Source organism: Carcharhinus amblyrhynchos, chromosome 32 (genome assembly GCF_965287045.1).
Source record: "Carcharhinus amblyrhynchos chromosome 32, sCarAmb.v2.hapA, whole genome shotgun sequence".
NCBI classification, from domain to species: domain Eukaryota; kingdom Metazoa; phylum Chordata; class Chondrichthyes; order Carcharhiniformes; family Carcharhinidae; genus Carcharhinus; species Carcharhinus amblyrhynchos.
Window position 1 is genome coordinate 15915041 of NC_137355.1, and position 18083 is coordinate 15933123.

The 18083-nt window shown below is 48.2% G+C and overlaps 1 protein-coding gene across 1 annotated transcript in view; it reads right to left on the bottom strand.

The window, feature by feature from the left end:
- Positions 1-8391: 8391 nt before the first annotated feature.
- The window catches only part of LOC145360664 (uncharacterized), a 104126-nt gene continuing 94434 nt past the window's right edge, over positions 8392-18083 (bottom strand). The window contains exons 28-32 of the mRNA XM_080216012.1: positions 15653-15751; positions 12904-13020; positions 10980-11135; positions 9888-9948; positions 8392-9785 (exon numbers count right to left, since the gene is read on the bottom strand). Coding sequence (XP_080072138.1) covers positions 9181-9785; positions 9888-9948; positions 10980-11135; positions 12904-13020; positions 15653-15751 — 1038 coding nt within the window. The 3' untranslated portion in view covers positions 8392-9180. The remainder of the gene's footprint in view (positions 9786-9887; positions 9949-10979; positions 11136-12903; positions 13021-15652; positions 15752-18083) is intronic.

Genomic DNA, 18083 nt, shown 5'->3' on the forward strand with positions numbered 1-18083 from the left:
GGGTAGCGGGCCCAGGTGGGATTGTTGTCAGTACAGGTTCGATGGGCCAAATGGTCTCCGTCTGCACTGCAGGGATTCTAAGATTCTTTGATAATATAAAAGATAGCTTTTTTAACATTTAAGGTTTTAAAGTTTAGTTATTAGTGTCAGAAGTGGGCTTACATTAACACTGCAATGAAGTTACTGTGAAAATCCCCTAGTTGCCACACTCCGGCGCCTGTCCGGGTACACTGAGGGAGAATTTAGCACGGCCAATGCACCTAACCACTGTCTTTTGACAGTGGGAGGAAACCCACGCAGACACGGGGAAGAACATGCAGATTCTGCACAGACAGCGACCCAAGGTGGGAATCGAACCCGGGTCCCTAGCGCTGTGAAGCAGCATTTTCCGATGGTATAGTGGTGCTCATGTGTGTTGTGAGATTTTGTCTTCAGCACCTTTTCTAGTGAGATCCTGGGGTCAGTGTTCGAGGCATCAATAATGTGTGAAGTAAAGAATGTGCTTAACTGAGTCAGCAACAAACGGACATTTAGATAAGCAGAATAGGGACACTAGTCTCACACACACACCAAGGTATTTCACTGGAGTGTCAGCAAGTTCTCCTTCATCTCAGGCAGTCCGTTGGAATCGAGGATTATTTCATAGATTCGTAGAATCCTACAAGGAGGCCATTTGGCCCATCATGTCTGCACTGACCACAATCCCACCCAGAGCCTATTCCCATAACTCCGTGCATTTACCCTACCTAATCTTCCTGACACTAAGGGGCAATTTAGCACAGCCAATCCACCACTGAACTGGATTTGCTTCCATTTTGGTCAGATGGGTTCAGAGATGGCTGATAATTCCAGTGTGTGATGTGAATACTGTGCCACGCTCGGGGCAGGTGGTATTGGAAGGGTTGCGTCGACGGTTTATGTGGTGGGGTTTTTCTTTTTGGGTTCCCTCCAGCATCTCAACCTTGCTTCCCAATGAAGAGTGTTCGTTGCCTTCTCAAACTCACCGTCTCCATTTTGGTTGGTCACAAGCCACGACCCCCCATGAGTCTGAGGGAGTGTTTGAACTCTTTGAGGGGGAGGGGGATGCTTTGAGGACATCCCTAAAGGGTTTCCACTACCCTCCTGGGCGTCTCCTGCCACCACCGAGTTCAGAATGGAAGCATTGCTTCAGGAGACTGGTGTCCGACTTACCATCGGAGTTTAGAAGAAAGAAAGATGATCTTACTGAGATACATGGGGGGCTTGATAGAGTGGATATTGTGTTTTTTTTCTAGAAATGGGAACACATTGTAAAAATAAGAGGGAGGCCTCTCTAACATATAGGGGAGGAGATTTTCTTTTAGCCTCAGATCATCATTCGCCTGTGGAATTCTCTTCCCCATTTCGTGAAGGTTGAGCTGGCTAGATTTTGGTTGAAGAAGGAGTTGAGGGTTATGTAAGGCAGGCAGGAGTTGAGACCACAAACCACGATCTTATTGAACAGTGGATCATGAGGCAGCACGGTGGCACAGTGGTTGGCACTGCTGCCTCACAGCGCCAGGGACCCGGTTCCCATTACCGGCTTGAATCACTGTCTGTGTGGAGTTTGCACGTTCTCCCCGTGTCTGCGTGATTTTCCTCCGGTTTCCTCCAAAGATGTGCTGGGGCAGCATGGTAGCACAGTGGTTAGCACTGCTACTTCATAGCACCAGGGGCCCAGGTTCAATTCCTGGCTTGGGTCACTATCTGTGTGGAGTTTGCACATTCTCCCCGTGTCTGTGTGGGTTTCCTCCGGGCGCTCCGGTTTCCTCCCACATTCTGAAAGACATGCTGTTAGGGTGCATTGATCCGGGCAGGCACCAGAGTGTGGCAACTAGGGCAATTTCACAGTAACCTCATTGCAGTGTTAATGTAAGCCTACTTGTGACTAATAAATAAACTTTACTTTTAGGTGGATTGGCTGTACTAAACCACCCCTTAGTGTCAGGGAGATTAGCAGGCTAAATATGTGGGGTTAGGGGATAGGGCCTGGATGGGATTGTGGTTGGCACGGGCTCGATGGGCCAAATGGCCTCCTTCTGCACTGTCAGGATTCAAGACCAACTGTCTGATGTTCCTAAACTATAAATAGAATGATTTTTGAGCAGGATTGACTTGGCTGGATAACAAAGACTTCCTTGTGATCGCAGCCTGCTCCTTCTCCCAGTTACCGTCTGTTAATACCAGTTACAGAGCTCGCTAAGTGACTGGCAACGCGTAACGGCAATTATTTATTCCGCATTATGCTCATTTGCAGAATGTAAATATGAAAGCTTAATCAGCTCACTAATAGAATTTAGCAACTTGTCTTTGGATTGGTCTGGGGTTGCAAAAATCAGCATGGACAAGTTGGTCCGAAGGGCCATGCTGTAACCCTCGATGGTCACCGATAGCTAATTATCCTCTGTGAACCTGATCTCCATTAAAAGTGAATGGTTGTGGTCAGTCTGTAAATATATTCTTGGACCCTCGCTTATATGGTGCTTTCTTCACAAATACTTTGTGTAAATGTTGTCTCGCAATTAAAGCTTAAAAATGCAAACTTTGCCTTCCGGTTTTCTTCAGGCATTTTTCCTTGTCCATAGGAGCTCCTGCAGGATACACCCCAATTTATGTTTATTTTCCCCCTGAGTTTTGGTCCCCTTGTCTCCTGAGTCATGGTCCAGAATATTCCGACCCTCTGCTATTTCACCAAGTGGCCATCCTAAGACTAGGAGCAGAATTATGCCCCATCGAGTCTACTCTGCCATTCAATCATGGCTGATATTTTTCTCATCCCCATTCTCCTGCCTTTTCCCCATAACCCCTGATCCCCTCATTAATCAAGAACCTATCTCTGTCTTAAAGACACTCAATGACCCGGCCTCCACAGCCTTCTGTGGCAAAGAGTTCAACACATTCACCACTCTCTGGCTGAAGAAATTCCTCCTCATCTCTGTTTTAAAGGATCATCCCTTAAGCCTGAGATTGTGCCCTCTGGTTCTAGTTTGTGGAAACATCCTCTACATGTCCACTCTAACCAGGCCTTGCAGTATGCTGTAAGATTCAATAAGATCCCCCGTCATCTTTCCAAACTCCAACGAGTACAGATCCAGAGTCCTCAACTGTTCTTCATACAACAAACTCTTCATTCTAGGGATCATTCTTGCGAACCTCCTCTGGACCCTTTCCAAGGCCAGCACATCCTTCCTTAGATATGGGGCCCAAAACTGCTCGCAATACTCCAAATGGAGTCTTACCCGAGCCTTATACAACCATCATTTGGGAATTTAGTTTGTATTCATTCATTCTGATGTAGGCCAGACCAGGTAAGGACAGCAGATTTCCTTCCCTAAAGGACATTAGTAATGGAAATCTGCCATCCTTACCTGGTCTGGCCTACATCAGACTTCCAGCCCACTAGCCACTCAGTTCCAGAGCAATTAGGGGTGGGTAAAAAGTTCTGATCTTACCAGGGATGCCTACATCCCAAAAAATATATACTTTTTAAAATGAGGCACAACAGGGCGGTACAGTGGTTAGCACTGCTGCCTCACACCAGGGTTCAATTCCCAGCTCGGGTCACTATGTGGAGTTTGCACATTCGCCCCGTGTCTGTGTGAGTTTCTTTCAGGCCCTCCCACACTCCAAAAAAATGTGCGGGTTAGGTTGATTGGCTATGCTAAATTGCCCCTTAGTGTCCAAAGATGTGCAGGTTAGGTGGATTGGCCATGCTAAATTGCCCCTTAGTGTCAGGGGGATTAGCAGGGTAAATACATGGGGGTTAGGGCCTGGGTGGGATTGATGTTGGTGCAGACTCGATGGGCCAAATGGCCTCCTCCTACTCTGTAGGGCTTCTACGATTCTATCAATTGTTGTTAAAAACCCATCTCATTCCCTTAAATTTAAGGAAGGAAATCTTCTCCAGTCTAGCGTACCTGAACTCCAGCCACACACAACTATGATACAATTGTAATTGCCTTCTGAAATGACTAAGCAAGCAATTCAGTTCAAAGGCAACTCAGCCCTTTGGCTAAGATCAAGCCCAAGATCAGGTGCAATGCCTTATCTTGTCAGCTTGGATCGTGCTTGTCTCTCTTGTGGGGGGCTTGAATCGGGTTTAGTTGGAATTGTTTTCCAGAGAAAGCAAGGAGATGGATTCAGGGCTCGCCCCGTCCCCTCTGCATATTGACTGTTGAACTTTAAGAAAATTACTCCCTCCTTAAAGTCAGGGATGAACGACAAATGCAGGCCCAGCCAGTGATGCCCACGAGGTGACATGGTGGCACAGTGGTTAGCACTGCTGCCTCACAGCGCCAGGGAGCTGGGTTCAATTCACTGCTTGGGTTACTGTCTACGGAGTCTGCACATTCTCCCCATGTCTGTGTGGGTTTCCTCTGGGTGCTCCAGTTTCCTCCCACAGTCTGAAAGATGTGCAGGTTAGGTGCATTGGCCATGCTAAATTCTCCCTCAGTGTACCCGAACAGTCGCCGGAGTGTGACAACTAGGATTTTCGCAGTAACTTCATTGCGGTGTTAAATAAAGTAAAATTCTACATGAAGAACATGCAAAAAAACTCACATTTTGTTTCCCAAGTTGTTAACTCTAGGGGAGGAGCAACGAGAACTGAAATTAGTTGCATGAATATTATTTAGAATTTTATCTTAATGCAATCAATATTTCAGCAAAACACAATATGATACATCAATATAGATACAGCTCTGGACATCAATATATGTCACAATTCCAAGAAGGAAATCTCATGCCAAACATGTATCATTACAAAATGAAAGCATTCAAACACATATTCCATCATCATCATCATCATTGTCACAAGTCACAATCTCAATTGCTGGCAGAGCTCGCCCAAGAGGCCAAATGGTTTCTCTCCGCTCCGATTTCGACATACATGCAAGTGCAAACTGCACACCAGGCCGTGTGGCAAATTGAAATAATTTTACAATTTAGTGGTGTTCTGCTTTTCTCAGTCACAATTCCTGGTGTCAACGCGGTGGGACAGTGGTTAGCACTGCTGCCTCACAGCGCCAGGGACCCGGGTTCGATTCCAGGCTTGAGCCACTGTCTGTTTGGAGTTTGCACACTCTGTCCCTATGTGTGCATGTGTGTGTGTGTGCGCACGCACACGTGTGTGCGCGTGTGGAGTTTGCACATTCTCTCGTGTAGAGCTTGCACATTCTCTCCCTGTGTCCGTGTGAAGTCTGCACACTCTCCCCATGTCCGTATGGAGTTTCCTCCAGGTGCTCCAGTTTCCTAACAATGCACCGTGTCTTTTTCCAAGTGTTTATCCTATTCCTGTTGAAGCCACTTTCTCTGCCCTTTTGGGCATGCATTCCAGATCGCAACAGCTTCTGCGCAGAATGGATTCTCATCTTTCTCCTCCGCTTTTGTTCTGACTTGGCCTGAATCAGAATCCTATGATAAGAACACCAAAACTGCACACAATACTCTGGCTGTGGCCTCACCAATGCTCTGTACAATTGCAGCAAAATATCCCCATCCCTATACTCAAATCTTCTTGGTATGAAGGCCAACATTTGCCTTCTTTACTGCCTACTGTACCTGCGCACTTACTTTCAGTGACTGATGCATAAGGACACCAAAGTCTCGCTGAGTATCTGCCTCTCTCAATTTACATCCATTCAAGTAATAATCTGTCTTCCTATTTTTGCTACCAAGGTGGATAACTTCACATTCATCCACATTATACTGCATCTGCTATGCAGATGCCCACACACTCATCTTGTCCGAATGAGTCCTGGTTGGCCTCCCACCTTGCACACTCCACGGGCTTCAGCCCATCCAAAACTTGTCTCCACACATTCTGTCCCACACCATGTCCCGTCCCGTCCCATCCCACACCACGGCCCCCCTCTCCCAACCCAAATTAGCAGATTGGTTTGGACTTGAAAGCTCAAATTTGTTGCTCTCATCCGCGTGATTAAAGACCCCCATCTTCCCTGACCCAGTAACCATACCCTTTTTACAGCCCTCAGAACTCCGCACTGATCCAAATCTGACCTCCCAAACTTCTCTTTCCCAAATAACGGGGGCTTTGCCTTTATCCGTGAACTTGAGAATTTCCTCCTTCAACCTCTCCCGTATCGTTGTCTTTAAAACTCTGGTCCAGTCTCACCAAACCTTTAGCCCGACCCTCCTAACACAGTGGGGGACATATTCCCATCCCGCCTGCCACGAGAATCATAGCAGGCGCAACATGGAAAGGTTCGTGGACCTCGGGCGGGTTTTTCCAGTTTCGGGGCGAGTCAGGCCACCCACTAATTCCATTGACACCGTGTCAACATGCTGAATTTGACCCTTAGTGTTGGGGGATTAGCAGGGTAATTATGTGGGGTTACGGGAGTAGGGTCTGTTTGGGATCGTGGTCGGTGCAGACGCCATGGGCCGAATGGCCTCCTCCTGCACTGTCGGGATTCTATGGCTATGTATCGGATTACACTTTCTGAAAAGTTGCAGAATACCCCCTTGGGTTGCAAGGCGCTTCATAAATGCACACTTGTCGTTACCCTACAAGTAGGCAAAGGTAGCAAGATAACGGAAGGGCAACTTTCACTACGTACCAGCAATATTAAGATTAAAGGAGATTTAACTTCATCTGGCCAATTGGTTTTGTTCAACAACATTAGGTTTTAGAGGCTGGGTCGCTGCAGCTTAGAAGGAGACCATTCAGCCCATCAAAATCCAAATACATACAGGTTAGGTTAATTTACACAAGCATAAACCTCCTGTCAAATAAATACATAACTGAACAGCGTGTGTGCCAAAGAACATGGGGAGACTGTGGCCTAGTGCCTTTATCACCAGACTATTAATCCAGAAACTCAGCTGGTGTGGGAACCTGGGTTCGAATCCCACCATGGCAGAGGGTAGAATTTGAATTCAATAAAAAAAAATCTGGAATTAAGAATCTATGATGACCATTGTCAGAAAAACCCGCCTGGTTTGTGAAAGTTTAAAGTTTATTTACTAGTGTCACAAGTAGCCTTATATCAACACTGCAATGAAGTTACTGTGAAAATCCCCTAGTCGCCACACTCCAGTGCCTGTTCAGATACACGGAGAGAGAATTTAGCACGGCCAATGCACCTAACCAGCATGTCATTTGGACTGTTGGAGGAAAGCGGAGCACCCGGAGGAAACACATGCGGACACGGGGAGAACTTGCAGATTCCACACAGACAGTGACCCAAGTAGGGAATCGAACCCAGGTCCTTGGTATTGCGAGACAGCAGTGCTAACCACTGTGCCACCATGCCGCCCCATGGACGGCTAGTGTGGGTCGAATCCCACCATGGCAGATGGTCAATTCAGTAAAAAAAATCTGGAATCTACTGATGGCCATTGTCGATTGTCGGAAAAACCCATCTGGTTCACTAATGTCCTTTAGGGAAGGAAATCTGCCGTCCTTACCTGGTCTGGCCTACGTGTGATTCCAGAGCCACAGCAACGTGGTTGACTCTCAACTGCCCTCAGGCAACTAGGGATGGGCAATAAATGCTGGCCCAGCCAGTGACACCCATGTCCCACAAATTAATAAAAAGAATGTGGCCCAAACCTTCTGCCCCACCAACTGACAGAGAATATGGAGTTCAGGGACAACAGGAGAGGAATCTATGGTAAGGCCACGAGAATTCAATGAGGCAAATGGATGATTGCCACGTGAACTGCACTGATTTACAGAAAACTTTCACCCAACTTTCCAAAGCTGCTTTTCTGTAACTTTGTAGCTTGTTCCTTGCTGGCACACGTCATATTTTCCAATATTTTAGATAAGATGCAGGCTCATACATTTACAAAATTAGTGACGACATTGCACGATGGAAAAACATTTGCCAAATCTATCTGCTTTACAAGACAATCTCAAAGTGCACTGGTGTAAACAGCGATGAAACGCGGCTGAAGAAGAACGCACCCCCCCACAAAAACAAAATATTCCCTGATGTTAAATTAAACGCAAATTGCTGCGGATGCTGGAATCCGAAACAAAAACAGAAAATGCTGGAGAATCTCAGCAGGTCTGACAGCATCTGGGCAGCACGGTGGCATAGTCGTTAGTACCGCTGCCTCACAGCGCCAGGGACCCTGGTTCGACTCCCAGTTGAGTCACTGTCTGTGTGGAGTTTGCACATTCTCCTCGTGTCTGTGTGGGTTTCCTCCGACCGTCTGAAAGACGTGCTGGTTAGGGTGCATTGGCCGTGCTAAATTCTCCCTCAGTGTACCCCAACAGACACCGGAGTGTGGCAACTAGGAGATTTTCACGGTAACTTCATTGCAGTGTTAATGTAAGCCTACTTGTGACAATAATAAAACAAATAAACTTTTTAAGAAAAGCATCTGTGGAGAGAGAATGGAGCCATGGTTTTGCATCTCGATGACCCTTCCCTTCTCCAAGCTCTGTCAGAGGGTCATCTCAGAAGAAACCCAAGCAGACACGGGGAGAACATTCAGACTTCACATAGTGACCCAAGCCTGGAAATTACATTCTACACCCTCTCCTTTCCTTCTCTATGAACAGTATACTTTGTTTGTATAGTGCACAAGAAACAATACTTTTTACACTATACCAATACATGTGGCAATAATAAATCAAATCAAAGTCTTTCGGACTGTGGGAGGAAACCGGAGCACCCGGAGGAAACCCACGTAGACACGGGGGAGAACATGCAAACTCCACACGGACAGTGGCCCAAACCAGGAATCGAACCCGGGTCCCTGGTGCTGTGAGGCAGTAGTGCTAAGCACTGTGCTGTCGGACCTGCTGCGATTGTCCAGCAATTGCTATCGAAACCAAAGAAACCCTACAGCGCAGGAGGCGGCCATTCGGCCCATCGAGTCTGCACTGACCACAATGCCACCCCTAGCCCCATCCCCTTAACGTCTCATATTTGCCTTACTAGTACCCCTGACACTAGGGGAGAATTTATCACATAGCATCCCTACAGTGCAGAAGGAGGCCATTTGGCCCTGCACCGTCAACAACCCCACCCAGGCCCTATCTGCATTCTATCCCATTATATTGACGTCTTACATGTGTACATGAAGACAGTACCTCTTAACGAGTTCCAACCATTTCTGCATCTTTAGAAATACAATAATTACTCCAGTTGCTTTTAAAAAATAAGTTTCATTCTTGTCCAAAGGGCATCATTTTTTATTCCTGTTGGCCCTGTGCAGTCTGAAAGGTCGGGGGGACAGCAGAAGTGAACATTTCATCGCAGAGGGCATTGTCCGTCCCCCCTGTGTCTTCTCGTCCTCGCTCTGGGCTTCCGAGGCCGAGGAGAAGTCGAGCGAAGACCGGCTGGCGCTGAGCGGAGGCTCCGGACAGGTGGACCTGGGCGGAGACGGAGTCCTGCTTTGGGTCAGGCCGACGGAAGACGGGTCCGGCGGGCGGGCCTGCTTTGACCGCAGCTGGCTTGTCGTGATGCTGCTGTACCAGTTCTCAGGGCGGGGAGGACCCACCGAGCTGGGGGCGCCTCGGTCGGCCGCCGCGTAACCCACGTACCCGCCATCCCTGGCGCCGGGAGTGTTGGCCGCTGCCGGCGAGGTCGGGTCCCCCCTTTGGCTCGGGGAGGGGTCTCCCTCGCTTTGATCGCCAGGTTTAAGCCCCTGTAGCAAATGTGACAATGCCCACGGATTGCAGGGCTGTCCGTCGGGGAGCCTCGACACAGCCGCAGTCCCCGGTGTAGCGATGAACGAGTCTTTACTCTGTTCCCGCAGGCTCTGAATCTGCTGCCAATCCTTCACGTTCGCTGTTGGAGGAGGGGAGAGGCGGGGAGGAGAGTGTTAAAGGTCAGCACCAGACTAAAAGGAAACGGCAGCAAGCTCTCAGACAGAGGAAGAGGAGACGTTACCTTTCATCAGACACTCATTCTTGTGCCTTAACGCTTCCATCTCGCAAGCCATGGCGGACATCTGGAATAAATTCAGCAGCTGGTTAAGCTTCATGTTCACTAACTTAACAGGATCTGCAGGGCAGTCAAAACTTGCGTATCTTTGCGGGGGGGGTTTCCAAATCAAAGACAATGGGGTGGCACGGCGGCGCAGTGGGTTAGCACTGCTGCCTCTCAGTGCCAGGGACCCGGGTTCAATTCCGGCCTCAGCGGGCAGGGATGGGGGCGCAGGCAGACGGGGGGGGGGTGGCGCACACACACACACCACTATTTAGATATAGATCTGGAACTAGGGAACACCATCTAATAAACGGTGTCCCGTTTACGGTAGAGATTTCTTTCTCTCCAGTCGTGAGTCTATGGAACTTTTCCCCAGTGAGTGGCGCAGGCACAGCCACTGAATAGTTAATAAGGTAGCAGATTGATTCTAGATTGGTCAGTGTAATCGGGACGGTAAACAGGACGAGTGTCATACAGGCCACAGCCTGATCTTATTCAATGTTGGAGCAGGCCTGAGTAAACTAAACTAAATAAAAAATGCAAAACGGAGGAGTGAAAATTGGCTGCAGTTACATCTTTTGTTTTATTTATTACAGTCACAAGTCGGCAACACTGCAATGAAGTTATTGTGAAAATCCCCCAGTCGCCACACTCCAGCACCTGTTCTGGTACACCGAGGAAGAATTTAACACGGCCAATGCACCTAACCAGGACTGTGCGGGGGGAAACCGGAGCACCCGGAGGAATCCCACAGGGATTCATCCACACAAAAAGTGACTCAAGCCGGGAATTGAACCCAGTTCCCTGGCGCTGAGGGGCATCAGAACTAACCACCGTGCCACTGGCTTTCTGGATTATAACACCTCGGAAGGCAATCTTTGGTTAGAGCCTCCCAAGAGTCACACTTGAGTTCCTTGAAGGAGGCTTTGTTGGAAAAGCTCAGAGGACCAGTGCCTGGCCAGGATATATTCCCATCAGGACTGTAACAATGAAACCCCCACTGCAGACACTTTGCCAATCGCTGACCAAGTTTTAAGAGAGTCTCACCGTTACCTTTTCCGTTTTGGAATCCAGGTGCTGTTGCAGGCTCTGAATTTCCTCCTCCAGTTTCTGAAAATTTGGAAAACCCGCCCCTTCTTTCAGCCTCCGATTCTCTCCCTCCAAGCGTAGCTTCTGTCCCTCCTGGGATTTCACCATTTCCACCACGTTCTGTCATGCGGGAGAGAGAGAAAGAGAGACAGAGAGAGAGAGAGAGAGACAGGAGCAAGTTAACGCCAGGGGACCCGGAGTCTGGAGTAGGCACGTGCTAATTCCAACCCCTGGGCCAAGATGCTGCATTAGCTCAACAAGGGGGCAGGAGCGCGTGTACAGAGTGACGAAGACCCTCAGAGCCCAGGGATGGATCGAAAAAATAAAGAGAATGGGTGGGGATGCTGAAATGTACAAGCCTGGGTGGCATTGGTTACCATTATAGAATCGCTACAGTGAAGAGAGAGGCCATTTGGCCCATCAAGTCTGCATCATGTGATGTTCATTTACCTTTAAGAGTTTTTTTTAATTCATAGTCATACAGGTTTACAGCATGGAAACAGGCCCTTCGGCCCAACTTGTCCATGCTGCCCTTTTTTTTTAACCCCTAAGCTAAACCCAATTGCCTACATTTGGCCCATATCCCTCTATACCCATCGTACCCATGTAACAATCTAAACACTTTTTAAAAAATAAAATTGTACCCGCCTCTACTACTACCTCTGGCAGCTTGTTCCAGACACACCACCCTCTGTGTGAAAAAATTGCCCCTCTGGACACTTTTGTATCTCTCCCCTCTCACCTTAAACCTATTTCCTCTAGTTTTAGACTCCCCCACCTTGTCTAAGCCCCTCATTATTTTATAGACCTCTATAAGGTCACCCTTATAGACCATGCTCACAGTCTTAGCCGATGACATTGCTGGGAAGGGAAAAAGCTGTGGGCAACAGCGATTTCATTTCCAGTTTCCGTGAGGAGTTGCAGGTTTGAGTTTTTAGTTTTACCCTGCTAATCTCACACCTCCTGCTGCACTGTGGAGATTCTACGCTGATAGACTGGGGCTGCCCTGGGTGGATGTATAAGATGGGCCGAACAGGCCCGCTCAATTTGCAAAGTGTCCCTCGATTATGTGACTCGTACCTCAGCGAGAGTTGGCAGGACTTGCCGGTGACATCGATTAGCACGGGAATCGGATCCGGCTTCAATTCTGGGAAGGCCAGTGTTCGAGCAGCAAGTCCCTTCACACAGTGTTGCAAACCCATTACAAAAGGGAATCGGAAGTTTCTGAGACAATGAGCGAATGTTTGCAGCCAACAGCAGAATGTAACTTAGCCCTTGTGCTCTACTTTAGTAACGAGGAAAGTGAACCCATTCACTGAGGTCACAGCCAACGTGTTAAAGCTAAACCATCTGTTGACTTTATTAGAGGAACTTGGGTGGTGTGGTGGGGGGGATATCAAACAGTCCTCATTCTCTCTGAAACTTTCTCACTTTGAGAGTGAGGATTTTAAAAAAAAAGACATTTGGTCATAGAATCCTGACAGTACAGAAGGAGACCATTCAGCCCACTGAGCCTGCACTGACCACATTCCCACCCTATCCCTTTAACTCCACATATTTATCCAGCTGGTCCCCTGAAAGTAAGGTCAATTTAGCCTAGCCAATCCACCTAACCCGCACACCTTTGAACACCAAGGGGCAATTTAGCATGGCCAATCCACATAACCCACACGTCTTTGGAGCTAGGGAGGAAATTGGAGCAACTGGAGGAAACCCATGCAGACACGGGGAGAATGTGTAAACCCCACACACTCACCCGAGGCTGGAATTGAACCCAGGCCCGTGGCGCTGTGAGGCAGCAGTGCTAACCACTGTGCCACCCCGTTTGTCTGCTTAAAAATGAAGTACAGAATTGGACAGTAATGCAGACTTTACGAAGGCTGGTTACCTGAACGAGATGTGATCTGGGAACCCAGTATTCCAGAGAGGCATTGCCTTTCCTGTTCTCCGGCAGATTAGTGTAAGCTTTCGTCAAATCCTCTTGCTCTTTCACCAAAGTGGCCAACTGTTGAGAGGCAGGAACATTATTGTAAGCCTCCCTTTCCTCCAGATAACGTCTCTTCAACACTGATGGAAAGGAAGCTATTCCCCACTACCTTCCCAGCCAGAACGAATGCTCAGAAACTCAATACGACACAACAGTGTGCATTGGAATACGCAGTTCAACCGTATCCAGTCTGTAACAGATTCGTACGCCGGAACTCTACCACTTTGCCTGCATGGAATCGGAATGTCCGACAAGGGAAATCTCCGCTGATCTCAGGCGGAAATTTCCAGTCTCGCCCAAGCAAGGTTGTAAAATCCCGCCCACAGAATCCCTACCATGCTGAAGGAGTCCATTCGGTCCATCGAGCCCACACCAACAAAAGTCCCATCCAGGCCCTATCCCTGTAACATAATCCCCCTGACACTAAGGGGCAATTCACCATGGCCAATCCACCTAACCCGCACATCTTTGGATTAATGGGGCACTCACAGTCCAGAAGACCAGAAAAGGCAAGCATTCATCTGAATTTTACATGTCTCTGATGGCCATGGCTTCTGAGGGTGGGGTTACATCAATCATAGAATCTCGAAGGCCCCCACAGTTCAGGAGGGCGCCGTTCAGCCCATCAAGTCTACACCAACCACAGTCCCACCCAGACCCTAGTCCCATAACCCCACATATTTACCCTGCTGACTTCTGACACTAAGGGGCAATTTAGCACAGCCAATCCACCTAACCAGCATGTCTTTTAGACTGTGGGAGGAAATCCACGCAAACACAGGGCGAACATGCAGAATCCGTACAGACAGTGACCCGAGGCCAGAATCGAACCCAGGACCCTGACGCTGTGAGGCAGCAGTGCTAATCACTGAGCCACCCCAATGTCGTAGGCATCACCCTTCCGCTCGACCCCAGTAATACAAGGGGCCACAAACCACTGCTTGCCCACCATATTTTTTCCCCAAAGGTAGGGGAGTCTAAAACTAGACGGCAGAGGTTTAAGGTGAGAGGGGAGAGATACAAAAGTGTCCAGAGGGGCAGTGTTTTCACACAGAGGGTGGTGAGAGTGTCTGGAACAAGCTGCCAGAGGCAGTAGTAGAGGCAGGTACAATTTTATCTTTTAAAAAGTATTTACATAGTGATATGGGTACAATGGGTAGAGAGGGACATGGGCCAAACGCAGGTAATTGGGATTAGTTTAGGAGTTTTAAAAAAAAAGGGTAGCATGGACAAGTTGGGCTGATGGACCTGTTCCCGTGCTGTAAACCTGTATGACTCTATATCAAAAGGAAGATTTAAGGGTCAACTGGGCCTGTGATCAAATTCCAAACAGGTATACGAATGGCCATACTTTGTTTTTATTTGGTGAGGATTTGGAGTTTTCCCCCTGACCCTAGGCCATTTTCTTCCTTTAATAGAGCAATGGCTCACCTCCTCTCTGCACAACAATCTATCCCAGTCCCACTGAAGATAGTGGCTGAAGGGTAACGTTGTCCCCGGACAGTGTTCTGATGCAACTCCGAGCCTGCCTTCCTTCCCTCCTCGACCTGTCACTTAATCCCTCCCTCACTCCTGAGATCCATGGGGGCAGAAGACAGGGGACTACTTCTTCAGTCACCATGCCCGCTAAACATCATAGAAAATAGAAGCAGGAGCAGGCCATTCGGCCCTTTGATCCTGCCCCCGCCATTCACTTTGATCATCAAATTCAACAACTCCCCCCACCCCGTATCCCCTGATCCCTTTAACCCCAAGAGCTAGGTCTAATTTCTTCTCGAAACCTTTAGCCTCAACTACTTTCTGTGGTAGTCATAGAGAGATGTACAGCCTGGAAACAGGCCCTTTGGCCCCACTTGTTCATGCCGACCAGGTTTCCTAAACTGTACTAGGGCGGCATGGTAGTTAGCACTGCTGCTTCACAGCTCCAGGGAGGGGCTAACTGACTTAGTGTCTCCTCGTAGGGCAGACCTGCCATCCTAGGCATCAGCCTGGCAAACCTGTGGACCGAAAGACAAAACACGGGAAAATCTCAGCAGGTCTGGCAGCATCTGTAAGGAGGGGAAAGAGCTGACGTTTCGAGTCCAGATGACCCTCGGTCAAAGGTAAAAGGCAATAGAAAGTGGGTGATATTGATACTGCAGGGTGAGAGAATGGAAGATGACTCATAGCCACAAAAACAAGGGGAAAGGCTGCTAATGGCAGCCCACAGAGAGAATAGAGTGGCCAAACGGCAGAGAAACTGCAATCAGAGGGTGAGCTGTGACAGATGTTGGTGTGGGAGGTGGTGTGTTGGGGTGAGTGGCGGGGAGGGGAGAATGGGGAAGAGGGTGGGTGGGAGGTAAAATGGAGATAAAGGGGAAGCAAAGGCGGAGAAAAGGTAAGGGAAAGGGTGGATAGAATTGGGGGGGGGGGGAAAGAAAAATGAAGAAAGACAATAAAGAAATAAAAAGGTAGAGAACAGTTAAAAATTATATAGAATGAAAACAAGGGGGTCAAAGTGGGGTAAAGCCAGTCATCTGAATTCGATGTTGAGACAGGAAGACTGTCTCCAAGGTCAATTGGAGTTTCCGAGCCTGAGGCCCACCTGATGGAAGCTCTCAAAGAGACAATCGGACGGTTCAATCCAGTAATATTTCCCAGAGAGACTTACCTGATGGGTCATCAGCTGGCTGTGTCTGCTGAAGCTGTCATTCTCCGTCTGGAGAGTTTGAGAGAATTGCTCTTCAAGCTTCGTCGTCTCCTCCAGCCCCTTCGAAACAGAGGGATATAGTTGACCTTTCTCATCTCGCACCAATTAATTGCTCACTGAAAGGTCACCAAAAAGAGATCCAAACTCTGAACTGTCGCCACAGTCCCCTCAATAAGCTCCTTCCCTCCTGTGCAACCCTGTTCACTTCAGTGTGTGGGAGAGCTTTAAATTACTTTGAGTGGTGGCTTAAAGGGGACTGCTTTTTTTATTCATAGAATCCCTACAGTACAGGAGGAGGCCTTTCGGCCCATCGAGTCTACACCCACCACAATCCCATCCAGGCCCTATCCCGTAACCCCACATATTTACCCTGTGAATCCCCCAGACACGAGGGTCAATTTAGCAAGGCCAGTCAACCTAACCCGCACATCTTTGGACTGTGGGAGGAAACCGGAGCACACGGAGGAAACCCACACAGACACGGTGAGAATGTGAAAACTTCACGCAGACAGTGACCCAAGGCCAGAATTGAACCTGGGTCCCAGCTAACCATGTGCCACCGTGCTGCCCACATACATGGGCATCACTGACTGGACCAGCATTTATTGAACTTCCCTGGGGGCATTTAGAAGACCTTCTTCCCTGCTGCCATCAGACTTTTGAATGGACCTGCCTCGCATTAAGTTGACCTTTCTCTACACCCTAGCTATGGCTGAAACACTATATTCTGCACCCTCTCCTTCTCTATGAATGGTATACTTTGTATAGTGTGCAAGAAGCAATACTTTTCACTGTATTCCAATACACGTGACAATAATAAATCAAATTAAGGAGTCAACCACATCGCTGTGGCTCTGGAGTCACACGTAGGCCGGACCAGGCAAGGACGGCAGATTTCAAAGAATGAAGAAAATTACAGCATAGGAACAGGCCTTTCGGCCCGCCAAGCCTGCACCGACCATGCTGCCCGACTGAACTAAAACCCTCTATCCTTCTGGTATCCCTCTATTCCCATCTTACTCGTGTATTTGTCAAGACGCCCCTTAAAAGTCACTACCGTGTCCGCTTCTACTACCTCCCCCAGCAACAAGTTCCAGGCACCCACTACTCTGTAAAAATTTGCCTCGTACATCTCCTCTAAACGTTGCCCTCGTACCTTAAACCTGTGCCCTCTAGTAATTGACTCTTCCACCCTGGGGAAATGCTTCTGACTATCTACTCTGTCCATGCCTCTCATAATCTTGTAGAACTCTATCAGGTCTCCCCTCAACCTCTGTCACACCATTGACAACAAACCTAGTTTCTCCAACCTCTCCTCATAGATAATGCCCTCCATACCAGGCAAAATCCTGGTAAATCTTTTCTGCACCCTCTCCAAAGCCTCCACATCCTTCTGGTAGTGTGGCAACCAGAATTGAACACTATATTCCAAGTGTGGCCTAACTAAGGTTCTATAAAGCTGCAACGTGACTTGCCAATTTTTAAACTCAATACCCCGGCCAATGAAGACAAGCATGCTGTATGCCTTCTTGACTACCTTCTCCACCTGCATTGTCACTTTCAGTGACCTGTGTACCTGTACACCCAGATCCCTCTGCCTATCAATACTCTTAAGGGTTCTGCCATTTACTGTATATTTCCTATCTGTATTAGACCTTCCAAAATGCATTACCTCACAACGAGTAATACACTTTACACAATGGTTTCATGGTGATCTGGTAGATTCTTAATTCCAGATATTTACAGAATTGAAATTTCATCAGCTGTCATGGAGGGATTCGAACCTGGGTCCCCAGAGCAGTACCCTGGGTCTCGGGATTAATAGTCCAGCGACAATACCACTGCACTACTGCCTCCCCATACCCTTGTGCAGGATCTTCCAGGCATTACCATACATACAACCGAGAGGAAACACTGACCTTTTTCCTAATCATTCCTTCACGTGGGCCTCGAGAACAAGGCCAGAATTTGTTGCCCATTGTCGAAAAAACCCACCTGGGTCACTAATGTCCTTTAGGGAAGGAAATCTGCTGTCCTTACCCGGTCTGGCCTACATGTGACTCCAGAGCCCCGGCAATGTGGTTGACTCTCAACTGCCCTCTGAAATGGCCCGAGTGAGACACTCAGTTCAAGGGGCAATTAAGTGATGGGCAAATGTTGGCCTTGCTAGTGGCATTCACAACATCCCAAAGAATAAAAACGTTTATTTCCTACATGACTACTGTGACTACACTTCAAAAGGTCAACAATGGCTGGAGACATCCTGAGGGGTGAAGGGTACTATATCTGAAATCCTATCGTGGGTCAGGCGTGGGAGATGGTGGGGGAGACGGAGGAGGGGGTTTGTTAAGGGATATATTTTACTCTGTACTTGAGTAATTTGGAGGGGAAA